At 54.2% G+C, this 19,571-nt stretch overlaps 1 protein-coding gene across 1 annotated transcript in view; it reads left to right on the forward strand.

Moving 5' to 3' along the window:
* SND1 (staphylococcal nuclease and tudor domain containing 1) overlaps positions 1–19,571 on the forward strand; it is a 222,995-nt gene that overhangs the window by 10,241 nt on the left and 193,183 nt on the right. Inside the window, exons 4-9 of the mRNA XM_083461073.1 lie at positions 1,678–1,756; positions 4,151–4,311; positions 6,104–6,195; positions 7,441–7,599; positions 9,376–9,482; positions 10,542–10,632. Of these exons, the coding sequence (XP_083317199.1) occupies positions 1,678–1,756; positions 4,151–4,311; positions 6,104–6,195; positions 7,441–7,599; positions 9,376–9,482; positions 10,542–10,632 (689 nt within the window). The remainder of the gene's footprint in view (positions 1–1,677; positions 1,757–4,150; positions 4,312–6,103; positions 6,196–7,440; positions 7,600–9,375; positions 9,483–10,541; positions 10,633–19,571) is intronic.

Below are 19,571 nucleotides of genomic sequence, written 5' to 3' on the forward strand. Positions count from 1 at the left end.
CCCCTGTCCTTTGCCTGTGTCTCTCCAGTCCTTTGGGGGGCCGGGGTGGGGCTCTGCCCCCCCCACGCTGGTTTGCACATCTCCCTCTGGGCCTCGTGCCGGGCATAAATCTTCAGAGGTGGGCAGCGATGCCAGTATCTGTCCTCCTTGTTTGCTGCCACATGGAGGATTTTTCTGCCACGCTGGCCTCGTCTTGCTGCCGCCTGACAGCCCAGGATTTAGCTGAAGAGGTGGATGTTGGCTAATTAACTTCTTCAGCTTTTAGAAAGATCCATGTTGAAATTGCTGGCTGGGCAGATCTGGGCAGCTGCTCCCCCCCCCCCAGCTCTCTGGGCTGGACTGCGCCGCTGGTTTGGGCGCGAGAGGCAGGCCTGGGACTGGTAGTGCATTTGCCAAGGGGGTGTGGATGGGTTTGAGGTCGGGTGATGCTGGAGGGGGTCCCTGGCAGGCCCCCCCCTTGACGGAGCCTCTGGATTCCTGGACGGGCTGAACTTGAGTGTCTTTGGCTCTTTCTGCAAGGCTGTCTCCTGAAATGCTCCTGTTTGGGGCAGAGGAGAGCTTGCGGCAGCCCAGGGTCCCTCTGCTCCCCCCCCCAGCGGGTGCCCCCCTCCCTCTGGGTGTAGTTTCCAGGTCACCTTCAAAGGTAGCCCCACATAGAGCGCATTGCAGTAGTCCAAGCGGGAGATAACTAGAGCATGCACCACTCTGGCAAGACTGTCTGCAGGCTGGTTGGGTCTCATCCTGCATCCCAGATGGAGCTGGCAGACAACTGCCAAGGACACAGAATTGACCTGTGCCTCCATGGACAGCTGTGAGTCCAAAATGACCCCCAGGCTGCGCACCTGGTCCTTCAGGGGCACAGTGACCCCATTCAGGACAAGGGAGCCCCCCACATAACTCTTTCCTTCCCCGAGATCCTCTGTGTGTGGGTCCCCGGAAGCCTTTTTTGAGGAGGGAGTGCTTTGTGGGTGGAGATCCTTGTTAAGAGCACCTGGGGAGGCCCTGATCCTTGGCAGAGCAAGGTGAGGAAACACCCCCCCAGCAGTGGCAGGACTTTCTCCTTGTGAAATCCTGCTTGGGTGCTGGCTTGTGAGCTCCTTCTTTCTTTCTGCCACCTTTGCCCACTGCAAGCGGCCTGGCCATGTGGGGGGGGGCAGTCTCTGTGGGTCAAGCCAGGCCAACTTGCCGTGGGCTCTGGGTGCACCTCGCTTCCCGCCCTCCAGTCAGGCTACCGGTGGCGACTTCTATTATTCTGATACATTTATTTATATCCCACATTTCCTCCTGGCAGGCAATTGGGTTGACGTACAAATAAAAGAATGGCAGCTAAAAATATGGGGGAAACTCCCACAGTCATTAACAATCAATTCAAACTATTCACAAATGTATTAAATCTGTTTAAAACATTCAGACAAAACCAGCAGGACACCAGCCCCTCATTGAAAGCATTTCTTCTGCTTTTAGTTACGATTTTTATTTTATTAAAGGCATCTTCACCCACAGTGGCTCTGCCCTGCCTCTGCGGCTGCTTCTGAATCCTGGTTTTGCAGGGGAGAGGACTCTTGTGCTCTCATCCTGCCTGCAGTTTGGCCCCCTCTGGGGCCTGATCCTGCCGACCAATTCTTCCGTTCTTGGGTGCTGTGCTGCCTCGCTAACCTGGCTGTCTTTCCTTGGCAGACACAACTGGGGAGAACATCGCAGAGTCGCTGGTGTCCGAAGGGCTGGCCAGCCGCCGGGAAGGCTTGCGTAGCAACAAGTAGGTCTACTTCTGAGGAGCCGGGCTTCCCTTTGGACCTGCCCCTGGGCTGCCGGTTCTCCATGGCAAACTCTGGGCTGAGGGTGGCTGGGGAGCGAGGCTTCCAAGACAGAGTCTCATCTGTTTACAAAACAAGCCCCCCACATCCCGCCTCTTGTCCCATCCAAGAGTGGCAAATGTGGCCGAATCTTCTCGTAGACGAGAGTCCGGGTAGTTAGTCTCGAAGGTGAGGTCTCCTCCAGAGGCCTCTGCAGCTTCGTTTTGCTGGCAGAACAGCCCTGTGCCTTGTTCCAAATCCCCTTGTGCCTGGAGACCTTGACTGCACAACACTGAGCTTGGGTGAGGATCGGGGGGTTGTGTGCTGAATCGGAAGCCCCAGGGAGAGCAGGGGGGGGGGGAGAGACAGCGCTGCCTCGTGGCCCCACCATCCCTGGGGTGTGTTTTGCCAGGGACGTTGACTTTTGTCCGAATCCTGTTGGCCCTGCAGCTCCCGGCAGGTTGGCTGTGCCACGGCAGGAGGCAGCCCCTGCTTCACGCCTAGCTCTGCCTCGTGCCAGGAAAGAGCGAGAGCCAGTGTGCCTGCCTGCGTGCGCGAGAGAGAGAGAGAGCGGGGAGTGCCAAGGGGGCCTGATGGCTCCGCTCATGTGTTCACGGCCTTGGAAGAGCCCCAGAGTATTCTCCGGAGGCGGCTGAGGCCGCGGAGCCTGGCTGGCTGGGCTGGCTGCCATGCCATCTCCACCGGGGCCTCGGCTCACTTTGCTCATGTTCCGCCTGAACGGGAAGCAAACACTGAGAAGGCAACGCTCTTGCCAGGGCAGGCCGGGTCAGCCGGAATCCCTGCACCGCAGGGTGGGCAGCTGCCGGGGCCCCCGAGGAGCTGGCGAGGTGGCACCAGCGCTTGTCCCTGGAATGCAGGCAGAGTGGGGGGGGGGGTTGCGAGGGTGGCGCAGCCTAGCAGGCGGAACTGCCCTTTGATAGCAGCCCAGGGCTGAAATTCCCGTGGGTTAGTTTAACCGGTTGCTTGAAGCCACAGGAGGGGGGAGTGCTGCTCTTGTGTCGGATCCTGCTTCCTGGCGGCAAATGTTCAGCCGCTGAGAAGGCGCTGAATTAGATGAGCCGTTGGCCGGATCCTGCAGGCTCCTCTCTTCCTAATAGCAGTATCCTTTCTGATGCATAGCGCTGTGCCGGCTGACAAAGGTGGCAACAATTTGCCGCAAGGCCAGAGGGCAAACGAGGTGGTTCTGGTCTGCCACAGGCCTGGTTGCTCACTCTGGGTGTGAAGGGGTCTCCCTGAGCCCCTGCCCTCTGTGGCCTGCTCAGGCTTTGAGCCAGAGACTGTCACGGGAGCCCTGTTCCCGTATAGACCCCCAGCGACAGGGTAAGGCAGAAGGGGCGTGGGCTGACAGATACATGAGGGTCTGTTGCAGGATAAATCTCTTGACATCCCACCTTTGCCTTGCACTTGACTGAGCGGCTGAAATCATTTTCTTCTTTCTTTGGTGATCCCTCGTAGCCGAGTAAGATTGTCTTCCACGTATGTCTTAGCGAATACAAGTGTCAAACGTAACAACTTTTAAGGAGCAGTACTTGCAAAAGATGAACTTTTCTTTGTAATGTTCCACATCTGCCTTGGCAAAGTACGGTTGTGTGCAGGTATCAGATGAAGGATACGAAAGATCTTAACATGTGCCTTTGCAAAATACAGTTGCTGTATGCTGGTGTCAGACGAAAGAACTTGAACGTGACAAGGATTCCCGGAATAATACCTTGTTTCTCCGTGCCGGTCTTCGTCAGCCGTGCTCACTCATATTTTGTGTATCAGAGACACGGAACGAGTGACACCTGCATACAGCAACTATATTTTGCTATTTTTGACACTTGTATTCGCTAAGACATATGTGGAACACAAAAGCTTCTATTTGGACATTACGCTTATGAGAACTGATCTATTTGTATTTCCTGTTCTAGACATTGGTCTTTAATTGCTTCCTCTCAATTAGATAAGAGAAAAGAGTTATGTTAATATGATGCATAAATAATTTATATAGTTAAATACAACCAGTTACGTTGTGGGTGTATTTGTTAGTTTAATTTACGTAACTATCGGTTTGACAGTGTTGGGAAACAGAATAATGCCTCGTGAAAATCCAGCCCGCCTGTAAAACTTCCGGTAGCTAAGGCAGCAAGGACCAGTCTTAGTGCTTAGCGAAATGAGGGTGTCTATAAAGTTGACAGCAGAAAGGCCCCCTAATTTTCCCCTGCTCTGATTATTTTTTGGCATTGTTAACAGTGCAGATCCTCTGCATGCCCTCCCTGGGAAATCTCTGCTGACCCTCAGGTGATGACCGCAGGGTTGGGTGGTTTGTCTGACGGCCGGCCTTTCTCTGCCCCCAGTCCAGAGCAGAACCGGCTGGCTGAGCTGGAGGAGCAGGCCAGGATCGCCAAGAAGGGCATGTGGAGCGACGGCACCGGATCCCACACCGTTCGGGACCTGAAGTACACCATCGAGAACCCCCGCCACTTTGTGGACTCCATGCACCAGAAGCCCGTCAATGGTGAGACGCGGGGCGGTTTAGGGCAGGGCTCTGGCAAAGGAGGGAGGGCTGCTGCTGGGGGCAGGGGCAGTGCCAGGGCCCAGTGTGCCTGCAGATCTTCCTCGGTCTAAAAACTTACTACCGTATTTTTCGTTCTATAGGACGCACATTTTCCCCTCCAAAAATTAAGGGGAAATGTGTTTTCGTCCTATAGAGCGAATGCAGGCTGCGCTGCTAAGCCCAAAGCCGGAACAGGAAGACGGAGCACTGCGGAGCGCTCCGTCTCGCTGCTCTAGCTTGGGGACGGCTGTGCGCAAACCTCTGTAGGGCAGCAGGGCGCTGCGCTCCAAAGGCTTCAGGGATCTTTGAGGCTGGCGGTGGGGGGAAGCGGTGCTTCCCCCCACCGCCAGCCCCACAAGCTCTGGTGAATGTACCTTGAACGCACCTTGTTTTAGAGGGGGAGAACAAGAAAATTTTTTCCCCCCTATTCTCCCCCTCCTATGGTCCGGTGCGTCCAATGGAGCGAAAAATACGGTATTTTTCCCAAAGAAGTTTCTGCAGAATCCTGTTTTGCCAAACAGCACCCGATGGTCATATACACATCATCCGTCGATCGCCCTCAAATGAGACAGGCGTAAAATAAAACCAAAATAAATAAAACTGCAAGGGAGCGTGTGGAAGGCAGTGAGCGGAGCGCTTTGTGGAACAGGGATGAGGGTTAAACAAACCTTACTTTACCCAGGGGAAGTAAGAAGAGAAGAGTCTGGGTCAGGTGCTCACAGTGGCTGACTGAGGTGCTTATTATGGGAAACCTGCTAGCAGGATCCAAGCACCCCCCCCCGCCCTTTCCAGCCACAGGCATTCAGGTGCCTCGCTGCCTCCAGCTGAGGGAGAGCTGTTGTCGCTGGCAGCCATGAATAATAATAGTAATTTATTATTTGTAGCCCGCCCATCTGGCTGGGTTTCCTCAGCCTCTCTGGGCGGCTTCCAGCAAAATATTAAAATACAATAATTCATCAAATATTAAAAGCTTCCCTAAACAGGGAATAGTCTCCTCCTCCTCCATGAACTCGCACAATCCTTTTTTTAAAGATCTCAGCAAGTTGGTCGCCAGCACCGCCTCCGGTGGGAGGGAGTTCCACAGTTCAACTTTGTGTTCAAAGTATTCCAATGCCCTAGGTCAGCAGGTAGACCTTTCTGGACCCAGTTTGGGGAGGCATCTAGATACAAGCTGCCTGCGGCCACAGCTGGACAGAGCTGCTCTTGCACTTGAATCCGGCCCTGGAGTTTCCCTTTGGGGCATCCGTTTGGCCCCTGTGAGACCAGGAGGCAGGTCTCCAAGGGCCATGGGCCTGATCCAGCAGGCTATGATTACACATGCTGCGAAGGTCCCAGCTTCAGTCCCCGGTTTCTCCAGGGTGCGCTCCGGAGAGCCTCCTCTGCCTGTCCGTGGAGGCCAGGGGTCAACAGCCTTTTTCAGCTGTGGGCCGGTCCACCGCCCCTGAGACGGACTATATTTTGGATTTTTTTTTTTTAAAAAACGAACGAATTCCTGTGCCCCACAAATAACCCAGAGATGCATTGTAAATAAAAGGACACGTTCTGCTCATGTAAAAACACGCTGATTCCCGGACCGTCCACGGCTGGATTGAGAAGGCGATTGGGCCGGATCCGGCCCCCGGGCCTTAGGTTGCCTTCCTGTGGTGTAGGCAGTACTGATCTCAATGGTCTGACTCGGAAGGAGGCCGATTCCTGGGCTGCTGCTCCTGCCTCCAAGCGCTCAGCCCTAGTGGGAACTCTCTCTCTCCCGCAGCCATCATCGAGCACGTCCGGGACGGCAGCGTGGTGCGAGCTCTGCTCCTTCCCGACAACTACCTGGTGACGGTCATGCTCTCCGGCATCAAGGTGAGCGGCCTGGAGGCCCTGTCCCCTCAGGCGCCCAGTGCGACTCCTGCCTTCTCCTCTGTGACGCGTGTGGGGCTGAGGGGTGGCGAGGGCGAGTTCTGCTGAGTGAATTGATGGAGGGGGAGGAAGGGAGTTCTGGGAGCGCCTGGCCAGAGGAAGGACTGGGTGGCGGCACCTGAGGCCCCTCTCTGAGCGGGCAGGAAGATTTTGGGGCCCAGGGAGTGACTCCGTGTGCGGATTTGTCCCCTGACCCCGTCTCCCACCCCCTTGCCTCGTGCCTTCTCTCCATGGGTCGCAAATGGAACCATTGCCTCCGCTGTCGTTTGAGCCAAGAAGTGAGCCCAGGGCCGGGGCCAGACGTACCTGTCCTGCTTTTCACCTGCAAGGCTGTGAAATATTGGCAGATCCTCTCCAAAAGCCGTGGACTCTCCTTCCTTGGAGGTTTATAAGCAGAGCGATGCTGTAGCTGCGATTGCAGGGGTTGGGCTAGATGATCTTTGGGGATCCCTTCCAGTTCCCTAGTTCTGAGATTCCTGTCTGACCTGGGATTCCCCCTTCTGTGACTCCTCTTCACAGAGCCACCCCTTTCCGTCTGGTATTGAGGCTGGGGAGGGGGAGGCAGGAAGGAGCTTTGCCTCCCTGGGGGGGTTCCCTCGGAGCCCCTTCTGCGGGTCTTGCTGGCTAGGGTGGGTGGGCCCTGGGTGTTTGTGGGGGGCCTGGGGATCATTTAAGGTTTACGATTTGGTCATTTAAGGTTTATGATTTCTCAATTTCCTTCTGAGGAATCTGAATAGTTCAGTGAAACGAGCCTTGTAGCCGTCATCCCGCTAAGGCTTGGCTCAATTCTAGGTCTTTCTAATTTTTCCCTTAAACTTTTTGATTTTTATTATTTAGTTTATTTCTATAAGATAATATTTCTAGTCGATGACTTCTCGTTTCAGGGATTTTCATTTGTTTTGTGTGCTTTCTGGGTTCCGTGGCTGTCTTTTTTTCTACTGGGGATCCTGGCCCAGCTGCCACCTGGGCCCTGAGGGAATGGCCCTTGTGCCCCGCAGAGGGTGACCCACGGAGGCAGGCGTGGGCACTCCCCAAAGAAGGCTGAGGGACTCAGGCATGGCTCTGGGGCCAAGTCAGCTGGGGAGCTCTAATGGCTGTGTCTGTGTCATGGGGGTGCCAAGAGCCTTGGTCCCGGTTCTGCTGAGGCGCTCTCCTTCCTGCCCTGACTTGTCTCCCCCCCCCAACCAGTGCCCCACCTTCAAGCGGGAAGCGGACGGCACGGAGACCCCCGAGCCCTTTGCGGCAGAAGCCAAGTTCTTCACGGAGTCTCGTCTGCTCCAGAGAGACGTGCAGATCGTCCTGGAGAGCTGCCACAACCAGAACATTCTGGGCACCATCCTTCACCCGGCAAGTGCAGAGTGGGGGGTGGCAGGCATGGGGCCCCTGGGACGGCCGTGGGGTGTCCAGAGAGCTCCTTGTGGCCCCCTCCTCCTCCTTTAGCATCCTGGGGCAAGAGCCAGAGGGAGACTGTTGGGGGGGGGTCAGTCCAGGCCAGTCTGGGCTTGGCTACACTCACGGGGCCGGGTGGGTCTCAAGGGGCTTGCAGGGGTGGGTGTGCTGGGGACCTGAGGGGCAGGCGGGGGGCAGCAAGAGAAGAGCCTGGGGGGCCGAGAGACGGAAGAGCAGAAGACACCCCCCTTCCGCAGGGCCTGGCCTTTTCGACAGGGTTGGGGCTTTCTCGGGAGAAGAGAGGTTGGGGGCATAGCTGTCAACGTTTCCCTTTTTTAAAAGGGAAATTCCCTTATACCGAATAGGATTCCTCGCAAGAAAAGGGAAAAGTTGACAGCTGTGGTTGGGGGGCCTCCTTGTCAGAAGACTTGGGGCCCTGGGCACCCCACATCTCCCCACATTGCCCTCCAGACTGGGCCCAGCGGAGTCTCATCCCCTTCTCAACCTCTGCCCCAGGCCAGGTCTCTTGGTCTTCCTCGCTGCCCTTCCCTCATCCTTGTCAGGAGCTCTGCCTACACTAGAGTAGGACCCTGGCAGAGACACCTGCCTGTCTGGCATGTTCTCTCCCTCCTGGTCATTCGTTTGGGAGCTTCAAAAGCTTTCTTCTGCCCGAACATCACAGCGACCGATGCGAACAGACATCAGCACACTTAGGGATCCGCAGAGTTAGCGCATCATGCGTAATAGACCTCAGCAATTCAGCATGTTGGCTAATCTACTTTATTTACATATAAACACACATACGGAGCACTGCAACACGGCTCCCTCTCTCTCTAGCATCAGACAGCAAAGAGAGAGAACAAAGGAGAATAGTCCCACTTCACGGAACACAAACATCCTGTCTCCATCACTTCCCACTCTGTGGAGTCAAAACGTACACCGTCATGGGATAGACAACAATGCCATGACTGCAATCACGGAGCAGGAATTCTAACAATCCTCACCCCCCCTGTATGGTGATTGTAAGGTCTTTGGGGCAGCGCCTGGCACTGGGCCCTTCTGCTTGGCCTTCTCTGTGGGGGGCCAGAGGGTCTGGAGCTCTGGTCCTCTGGAGACACAGACTCTCCCCCTCCTGGTGGCTCTTGAGACTGGGGAGGGGCTGGGGGGCAGGAGTCTTTGCAGCAAATCTCTCCCCCCCCCCGCCCAAGTAAGTGAGGCCCAGCCCGACTTCTGTGTGTTCCTGCAACTAGTTTATTACTATTATTTATTAAATTTATTAGATGCCTTCTCTTGCTGCAGGCAGCTCAAGGCATCTTAACAAATTTTGTTTTTAATATTGAATTTGACATTGTCGTCGCCCCTCCCCCCCCCCCCCCCCGCTGGAGCCTGATGGGGAAGGGCAGGCCATAAACTGGATCAGCAAGCATAACAATGTTTTCAGATGTGTTCTGTCATTTTAAATGTATTTTATTTTATTTTTAATTGTCCTCTTTTACCACTTTGCCACCTTCGGCTGCTTTAGGAGGCAGGGCAGGACAGAAATCTATCAAATGAATGAACTGATGCACAAATAAAGGCAATAATGAGAATAACGAAGATATATTTAGGTTTGCCCTGAGCAAACGTAATCTGTTGAGGATCTTTGGGGGCTCAGGGCTTGTGTGTGTCCATGAAGCTGGAGTTTTTAGCTCCCTGACACACTCACTCTCTCTTTCTCTGCTTGCCTGGCTGCAGAATGGGAACATCACAGAGCTGCTCCTGAAGGAAGGCTTTGCTCGCTGTGTCGACTGGTCCATCGCCGTTTACACCCGAGGAGCAGAGAAGCTGCGAGCCGCCGAGAGGTAGCCCTGCCCAGCCTACCGCCTGCCCTCCTTGGGCTGTGGGGCTCCCGTTCTGCTTCACAGAGGGGGCTTGGGGGGGGGGGAAGGACTCACTGAGAAGGTGGGGAAGGTGTCCAGATTCCCCGGCCCAAAGGTGGGCTTGTGGGAGGGGCTGGGTGCAGCGATAACAGAGCAAGTGAATCCAGACAGATACGGGCTCATCCTGGCAACAGCGTCACATGATTTGGGGGCTTATCCTGGCGCTTGCAGGCCTTGCAGAACATTTTGCAGGCACCAATACCCAGAGGGACCTTTCTAATTGGGCTGCCTCTTAAAAGGAGATAGGTGCTAAGGGGAGCTTTAGGTGATGGGGTTCTTTTTTGAAATAAATCTTTATTGCTTATACATAAATTTATATATTTTAACTTGCACCATTTCAAAAACATTAAAGAGGCTCTTTCAAATCTTTGGACCTCCTCCCCTCTCTCCATGGGTTTCATTTCCAAAGAAAATACATTCTTTTTCCTTTTTCTTCGTCTTTTACTGTCCTCCTACCAGATGTCAAAGAGAAAAATAACTACCAAACTTTTAGAAGACTCCTGAAGGCAGCCCTGTTTAGGGAAGCTTTTAATGTTTAATGGGTTATTGTATTTTAATATTCCATTGGAAGCCGCCCAGAGTGACTGGAGAAACCCAGCCAGACGGGCGGGGTATAAATAATATATTATTATTATTATTATTATTATTATTATTATTATTATTATTATTATCATCATCATCATCATCATCATCATTATTATCATTATCTATCATATATTCATAGTTTCCCAAGTTCATTTCACATTGCAAGTGTCGTCATATCCCTGCCAGTGATTTTAACTGTTTACAGTGGTCTTTTTAAGTATGTTAAAAAAAATAATCATTCCAGTCTTTAAAAAATGCTTTGAACAGGTGACGGGGTTCTGGCCCAGCCCAGTGTTCTGCCTTGGAGGCGGGAAGGAGGGCGGGGGGGGGGCCTCTTCCTCCTCCGAGGGGGTTTCTCTGGTCCCCTTTGGACTCTGATTCTTCGCTGTGTTCCAGGTATGCCAAAGAGCGCAAGCTGAGGATCTGGAGGGACTACGTGGCGCCCACGGCCAACCTGGACCAGAAGGACAAGCAGTTTGTGGCCAAGGTAAGCAAGGGGGGGCCTTTGCCAGGCCGATATGGGGCAGGGGTGCTGGAGAAATGGGCACCCTCTCTGGGTGACGCAGGGCAGCAGAGCCACAGGCTTGGGCAGCCAGGAATGGGTCTGGAGCCTCAAGCCCCCTTGCCTTCCCCTCGCCCGGGCTGCCATCTCTGGGTGCTGCCCGCTCTTGGCCGGGGCTCACTCCCCTGACGCCAGTGTCTATTCTCACCTGCTCAGGAGAGAGCTGGTGGAGCTCCAGGGGAACGGCACGTGGTCTGGTCAGTGTCTGAAATTCCCCAGGCACATGTTTTGTGACTGGCACAGGGCCAGTCATGCCCACGTGGAGATCTCTGGGTTCCAGGTTGGCACCTGGCACCTCCACCTGGCTGGTCCCTCTGGCCTCCTGAAGCAGGGAAGCAGAAGAGCTTATACAGTCCTATACAGCCTAGGACCCTCGTACCCACGGGACCCCCTCTCCTGGTATGTCCCACGGAGGACCTTACGGTCTTCAAATAAAAACATCTTGGAGGTCCTGGGCCACAGGGAGGTTAGGCTGGCCACGACCAGAGCCAGGGCTTTATCAGCAGTGGCCCCGATCTGGTGGAGCGCTCTGTCCCAAGAGACCAGGGCCCTGCGGGACTTGACATCTTTCCGCAGGGCCTGCAAGACAGAGCTGTTCCACCAGGCCTTTGGCCAAGGCACAGCCTGATCCTTCGTTTTTGGAGGGGGAAAAGTGCGTCCTATAGAGCGAAAAATGCGGTAGCTTATATATCTGAGTTTTGGGCACTGGGCCACTTTGCTAAGGCCCAGACCCTCTTGGTTCTGTCTGTTTACCGGAATAGCAATGGATAGGCCAGCTTCTACGGAGATGCAATGTCTGTAATGGGAGGAAAGTGTGTGTTGCTGCGTGGAAAATCACACCAGCACCTGCAACATGATGTGCATTTGTGTGGCTGACGTTAACTCTTTCTAAGAAAGCGATTTCCACGCATGCCCCGCTGCTGCAGGCGCCTGCTCTGCCCTGGCTGGCGCTGTTTCCAGTTTCTGTGGGGGTCTTCCTCCCAGGCACCTTCGCTTCTATAGCAGCTGTGGGGCAGGGAAGGGGAAGGGGCCTCCGGAGCTTTGGTTCCAGGTGGCACCTCCAGGGAGCAGGCCAAGGCAGCGGGAGAGAGAGAGGTCTCTTTGATTTCCCTGGAGGTGTTCGCATCTTTTGTGTTTGAGCTGAGATGGGACTAGATGACCCCTGGGGTCCCTTCCGTAAGATTCTCTGAAGTGGCTGCAGGCTGGTGAGAATCTCCCTCTCCCTCGGGGACCCTGGTGGCGTCGTGTGCCCTCCAGGCAAGGACTGCCAAGTGGCCGTGGTGCCTTGGAAAGCGTGCCCAGCCCCTGCTCCGCCAAGCTCCGCCCTCCCATTCTGTGGGGCTTGCCCCTTGCTGAAGGCCCCAGATCGGCTTGCTGAGGTGGCGCTGTGGGGCTGGGGCTGCTGCGTCTTGTGACGCTCAGACCGCCCTGCAGGGAACGCAGAGCTCTGAAGTGGGTCCAGAAATAAAAATAATAATAATAATAGTAGTAGTAGTTATTTATACCCAGCCACTCTGGGTGGCTTCCAACCAAATATTAAAAGCAGAAATAATAATAATAATAATAATAATAATAATAATAATAATAATAATAATAATAATAATAATAATAATATAATAGTAGTAGTAGTTGTTTATACCCGGCCTATCTGGTTGGGTTTCCCCAGCCACTCTGGGTGGCTTCCAACCAAGTATTAAGTGCACAATACAGCATCAAACATTAAAATCTTCCCTAAACAGGGCTGCCTTCAGATGTCTTCTAAATGTCATATAGTTGTTTATTTACTTGACATCTGGTGGGAGGGCGTTCCACTGGGCAGGTGCCACTACTGAGAAGGCCCTCTGCCTGGTTCCCTGTCACTTGGCTTCTCGCAGTGAGGGAACCGCCAGAAGGCCCTAGGTGCTGGACCTCAGTGTCTGGGAAGAATGATGGAAGTGGAGACACTCCTTCAGGTCTACTGGGCCGAGGCCGTTTAGGGCTTTAAAGGTCAGCACCAACACTTTGAATTGTGCTTGGAAATGTACTGGGAGCCAATGCAGATCTCTCAGGACACGTGTTATGTGGTCTTGGTGGCCACTCCCAGTCGCATTCTGGATTAATTGCAGTTTCCGGGTCACCTTCAAAGGTAGCCCCATGCAGAACACCTGGCAGTAGTCCAAGCGGGAGATAACTAAAGCATGCACCACTCTGGCAAGACAGTCTGTGGACAGGGAGGGTCTCATCCTGCATCCCAGATGGAGCTGGCAGACAGCCGCCCTGGACACAGAATTGACCTGCGCCTCCATGGACAGCTGTGAGTCCAAAATGACTCCCAGGCTGCGCACCTGGTCCTTCAGGGGCACAGTTACCCCATTCAGGACCAGGGAGTCCTCCGCACCTGCCCGCCCCCTGTACCCCAAAAACAGTTCTTCTGTCTTGTCAGGATTCAACCTCAATCTGTTAGTCGCCATCCATCCTCCAACCGCCTCCAGACACTCACACAGGACCTTCACTGCCTTCACTGGTTCCCATTTAAAAGAGCGGTAGAGCAAGTCAGAAGGTGGGGCTGAGCCCCCCTGTAGCAGCAAGAGCGGGGACCCACCTTCTGCCCTGCAAGGGGTTTCTCCCCTTCCAAGGCCCAGCCTCCCCTCGTTGCCTCTTCCTCCGATGGAGCAAGGAAGGCTCTGGTCTTCCTGGGTTTTTGCAGAGGGGTCTTCTGAGAGGATGGCAGCGCTGCATCTTCAGGCTGGCGGGGTGGGGTTGGGCTGTGTGGCCCCCCGCAGAATCACCCAGAAGAGCTTCTCTGGAGCGGACCCTTCTGCCCCAGAGCCCTCACCCTCGTCCCCCCGGGGAGGGTCCCTGCAGTTGCCTGCCTGCTGCCCCGCGTGACCCTGAGCCTCCCTGCGCCTCGCAAGGGTTATTCCGTTACTCCGCACTTCCGCCTCCTCTTCCTGCGATGAATCCCCTCTGGAGGCAGCTCACCAAATACGGAGAGAAGTCAACAAACAAAATTCAGACACGGCGTGCTAAGAATAAGAGCAGTGGGCGGAAGAAGCGCAGTCTGAGCCCTTCGCAGCTCCAGGCTGTGACTAACTCGGGGGAAAGGGTCTCGTGACCCCGTTCAGGAGTGGGGGGCCTTTGAAGCTGAAGGCAGGTCTCCCTGCAGGGTCAGAGAGGCATGGAAAGGCGGAAGGCGGCAGCCCCTGGGAATGTGCCTGGGAGCAAACCGGGAGCCTGTCCTCGCATCACCTGCCTGTAGCAGGCAAAAGCATTCTGAGCCCGTTTTTGTTTCCTGCACTGGCTCCTGGCGGAGTACAGGGTCAGATTTAAGGTGCTGGTTTTGACCTTTCAGGGACGCGGGTGGTGCTGTGGGTTAAACCACAGAGCCTAGGACTTGCCGATCAGAAGGTCGGCGGTTCGAATCCCCGCGCCGGGATGAGCTCCTGTTGCTTGGCCCCTGCTCCTACCAACCTAGCAGTTCGAAAGCACATCAAAGTGCAAGTAGATAAATAGGTACCTTCTGGCGGGAAGGTAAATGGTGTTTCCGTGCGCTGCTCTGATTCGCCAGAAGCAGCTTAGTCCTGTTGGCCACATGACCCGGAAGCTGTACGCCGGCTCCCTCGGACAATAAAGCGAGATGAGTGCCGCAACCCCAGAGTCAGCCAGGACTGGACCTAATGTTTAGGGGTCCCTTTACCTTTGACCTTTCAAGCCCTTCACGGCCTAGGACCCTCGTACCTACGGGACCGCCTCTCCCGGTATGCCCCACAGAGAGCCTCAAGGTCCATAAAGAGCAACACCCTAGTGGTCCCGGGCCCTAAGGAAGTCAGATTAGCCTCAACCAGAGCCAGGGCCTTTTCAGTGATGGCTCCGGTCTGGTGGAATGCTCTGTCTCCTGAGACCAGGGCCCCTGATTTCTTTCTGCGGGGCCTGTAAGACAGAGTTGTTCCGCCTGGCCTTTGGCTTGGAATCAACTTGATCCCCTCCCCCTCTTTCCTCTTTCCTTTTTCCTTTCTCCTCCTGTGATGGAACTCCTATTTGGGGACTTCCCTGGCTTTTTTCTGGCCCACGTAGGACCAGTCTGGATAGTTGGCCTTGGTGACGACCTGATGTTTTCATCCCCCCCCCAAAGTTTTTGATTTGAGTTTCCATTGAAATGAGGCTGCATTTTAATGTTTTAATGTTGTATTTTAATCAATTTGTCTTTGGATCAGTTGTTAGCTGCACTGAGCCCGGTCTTGGCTGGGGAGGGCGGAGTATGAATAAAATTTATTTATTTATTTATTTATTTATTTATTTATTTATTTATTTCCTAGCCCGTCTCCAGGGGCCGCACCATGCCCAGGGCATTGCAGCCATCTATCCTGGAAGCCTTTGGGGCATCTACAGCTGGGGCTCAAGGAACCTCCTGCCTTACAATCCTCCTCTCCCAGAGGTTTTCTCCCAGACTTAAACTCTGTGCAAGGAGATCATTTCTGTCCCTGCCCGCCCACCTCTTTTTGTGTGACAGGTTTGTGTCACACAACCTTGCTCCCCAGTCTTGCTACTTCTGTGGGGGAGGGCTCTGGGCGCCCACCCACCAGCTCCTCCTTGGGTGCTCCAGAAGCAGAAGGGGCCGGGCTCAGATCGCCCTGAAGCCGCCCTGAAGTGAGGTTTTGGGAACGGCCGCTAGGTGGTGCCCTTGGCCCGTCTGGCTGAGCGCGGGAACAAGGCTGGCTCCTTGGTCCAGCATCCAGGATGGAAATGGGGCCTCAGACTTCACGGAAAGCATGTCTTCCTCTGGCTCCTCATCCTCTAGGCTCACCAGGAATAATAATAATAATAATAATAATAATAATAATAATAATAATAATAATAATAATAAAATAAATAAATAAATGTTGAGTTTTTCCATGACCGGGACTCAACGTGGCTTGCAGCTAAAGTAAAGGTAAAGGGACCCCAGACCATTAGGTCCAGTCCTGGCTGACTCTGGGGTTGCGGCGCTCATCTCGCTTTACTGGCCGAGGGAGCCAGCGTACAGCTTCCGGGTCATGTGGCCAGCAGGACTAAGCCGCTTCTGGCGAACCAGAGCAGCGCACGAAAACGCTGTTTACCTTCCCGCCGGAGCGGTACCTATTTATCTACTTGCTCTTTGACGTGCTTTTGAACTGCTAGGTTGTTAGGAGCAGGGACCGAGCAACGGGAGCTCACCCCTGCGCGGGGATTCGAACTGCCGACCTTCTGATCGGCAAGTCCTAGGCTCTGTGGTTTAACCCACAGCGCCAAAAACATAGTACAAAAAGCAGCAATTAAGAACTATTAAACATTAATGGAATATATGTCTGTATGTGTGTGTAAGAAGTATTGATTACAATAAAACCATCACAGCAGCAGACCTTTCGTTAAAAGCAGTCGGTTCTTCCCCTGCTGTCAGAAGGAGAGCAAGGAGGGAGCCTTGACTTCCCTTGGCAGGGAGTTCCAAAGATGCCTGGAGAAGCCACCACCGAGAAGGCCCTCTCCTGCGTCCCCACCCAGCGGGGTTGTGAGGGGGTGGGACTGAGAGAAGGCCCCCCCCCCGAAGATATCAGATTCCGGCAGGTTCGCCTGGCAGGTTGGGGTCTTTCAGATGGGCTGGATCTGAGCTGTGAAGGGCTTTATAGGACATTCCCAGAACTTTGCATTGTGCCTGGGAGCAGACTGGCTGCCCAGTGGAGCTGTTTTGACAAGGGAGATGTTTGCTCCCTCTATCCAGCCCTGGTCAACTGTCCGGCTGCAGCTCTAAGAGCCAGCTGAAGTTTCTGGCCCTTTTCAAAGGCAGCCCAACCAAGAGCACGTTAGTCCAGACAGAAGGCAGCAAAGGCAGGTGAACTTTGGCCAAATCCGATGTCTCAAGGAATGGGTGCAGGAACTCCCCTTGCGGGTCAAATTCTGCCCTCTTTGAAAACAGCTTCTGGAAGCGTCCTGGTCGTATCCTGGTCGTATCCAGACATGAGTGCAGGAGCCGCACTCCTGCAGCCACCTAAGCAGAGCCTGCAGGATGAGGCCCAGGATGCCCACGATGGGAAGCCCACAAGTGGAATCCGTGCTCAAGAGCAACTCTCCCCTCCTGCGCTTCTCAGCATTTGGGAAACAGGAACATTTTCCGCTTTCGGCTGCGGAGGCAGAGAATGGCCATCATTGCCAATAGCCATTTTGGCCTCCAAAAGTCCTGCTACAATGTCGGTAGAACAGAGCCCCCCCCCCCCAGCCATGGCTGCGGAGAAGGCCTCCCCCGCCTCCTCGATTTGCCTAGGTAAGATTTGCCTAATCCCCTCTTAAATTTGAGGGTCCGACCGCAAATCCTGTAGCTTTAATTCTGTGCTGCGTGAAAAAGGACTTTATTTTGGCCGCCTTGAATCTTCCTTGGAGGGCCCCCGCTTCTCGTTCTGGGAGGAAAACGTCCCTTTCTCTTTGTTTCAAAGTCAGGAAGTCCTAAACGGTCAAATAATAATAATAATAATAAGAAGAAGAAGAAGAAGAAGAAGAAGAAGAAGAAGAATAGATAACAATTTATTCTTTATACCCCGCCCATCTGGCTGGGCTTCCCCAGAAACCTTTCTCGGTAGTTCAGCAACACGTTGTTCTTTAGTCGTTTAGTCGTGTCCGCCTCTCCGTGACCCCCTGGACCTGAGCACGCCAGGCCCTCCTGTCTTCCACTGCCTCCCGCAGTTTGGTCAAACTCATGCTGGTCGCTTCGAGAACACTGTCCCACCATCTCATCCTCTGTCGTCCCCTTCTCCTTGTGCCCTCCATCTTTCCCAACATCAGGGTCTTTTCCAGGGAGTCTTCTCTTCTCATGAGGTGGCCAAAGTCTTCGAGCCTCAGCTTCAGGATCTGTCCTTCCAGTGAGCACTCAGGGCTGATTTCCTTCAGAATGGATAGGTTGGATCTTCTTGCAGTCCATGGGACTCTCAAGAGTCTCCTCCAGCACCAGAATTCAAAAGCATCCATTCTTCAGTGATCAGCCTTCTTTATGGTCCAGCTCTCACTTCCATACATCACTACTCGGAAAACCATGGCTTGAACTATACGGACCTTTGTTGGCAAGGTGATGTCTCTGCTTTTTAAGATGCCGTCTAGGTTAGCCATCGCCATTCTCCCAAGGAGCAGCCGTCTTTTAATTTCGTGGCTGCTGTCACCATCTGCACTGATCACGGAGCCCAAGAAAGTAAAATCTCTCACTGCCTCCATTTCTTCCCCTTCTATTTGCCAGGAGGTGATGGGACCAGTGGCCATGATCTTCATTTTTTTGATTTTGAGCTTCAGATCATATTTTGCGCTCTCCTCTTTCACCCTCATTAAAAGGTTCTTTAATTCTTTAATTCAGCGACACAGAATCATAGAATTACAGAGTTGGGAGGGACCCCCAAAGGCCATCCAGTCAATCCCCTCCCAGTGCCAGGAATCTCGGCCAAAGCACCTGTGACGGGTGGCCACCCGACCGCTGCTTAAAAATGGAAGGGAAGAGAGTCTTAAGTTTCTTGAAGCAGGGCATCTTTGAGGGTTAATCTGGGGGGTCTGGGGTCCCCTTCTCCGCCTCCTCCTGCACCCAGGGAAGCGGTGGGGGCCTCTGTCTGCACCTTCCCCAGCTCCTACCTGGACCCTGCGGGTGGGTGAGGGGGCCCCTGCCCCCGCCTGCCTGCCTGCCTGCCTGCTGAGCCAGCATCCTTGGCAGCCTCTCTCCACGGCCGGAGAGTCTCCTTGTCTCCTCCGCTCAGCTCAGCAGCCTGTTCCCTTCAGAACGATTAGGCGGCCTGCCTTCGCGGCTGCCATGCCGGCCCCCCTGCCAGCCCCCCCTCGCCCTCCTTTCTGCTGAGGGCAGCTCTTTCCCACCATATGGTCCCTGGAGGAGAGGTGCCCACCAAGCGCTCGGCCGCTGAGCTTGTCGGAAGGTGTCTGGCTTTTGCCGCCGGGCAAAAACGCTCTTTTGCCACGAAGGCTGCCAAGTAAGGGGGGGAGCAGGAGCAGGGAGAGCTGCTGTACGCAGAGTCGGGCTGCCGGGCCGTCTGCACTGGCTGGCAGGGGCTCTGCGGGGTTCTCAGGCAGGGAGCGACCCCCGGGACCTCCAGGTTGGCTCCATTGTGCCATGCGCTGCTGAGCGCTGCTGAGCCGTGGTGGACGCTGAGGGGGCAGCCGGCATAGTGGGGGGCTTGGGAGGTGCCCCCCTTCCCTGCCTCAGACGAGTTGCTCGCCTGTCTGCTCATGTGCGAGCAACAGTTCATGTGCTAGTACAGTTCGAAGGGACCCCAGGGGTCATCTACTCCAGCCCCTGCACTGCTGGAATTGCAGCCAGCTGTTTATGGCAGAGGCTGGCATGGTGGTCAACGAAAGAGGTTTAAAGGAAGACTGTCTCAAGGCAAGTCTTAAAAAATGTAGTGATTATTGCCTGATTATCATCTTCCAAAGCAACTACTCTATTCTGAACTTGAACATGGAAAGCATAATGTTGGTGGTCAGCAAAAGAGGTTTAAAGACTGTCTCAAAGCAAATTTTTAGAAATGTCTTATAAACACTGGCCTGTGAGCGCTCCAGTTGGAGAAAAGCCTTTACCAAAGGCGTCATGGACTTTGAAGACGCTCAAACTCAGGACGAAAGGGAGAAACGCGCTAAGAGGAAGGTACGCTTGGCAAATCCACACCGGGATCAACTCCCACCCAGAAACCAATGTCCCCACTGTGGAAGGACGTGTGGATCCAGAATTGGCCTCCACAGTCACTTACGGACTCATTGTTAAAACCGTGTTTACGGAAGACAATCTTACTCGGCTATGAGGGATGGCCAAAGAAGGAGGAGGATACAGAGAAAAACTCAGCGCTGTCATCAGGAAGGTGGTCAGTGGCCCGAGGCATCGGCTGGTCTTCCAA

Source organism: Podarcis liolepis (genome assembly GCF_965112155.1).
Source record: "Podarcis liolepis genome assembly, chromosome: 10".
Taxonomy (NCBI): Eukaryota; Metazoa; Chordata; class Lepidosauria; order Squamata; family Lacertidae; genus Podarcis; species Podarcis liolepis.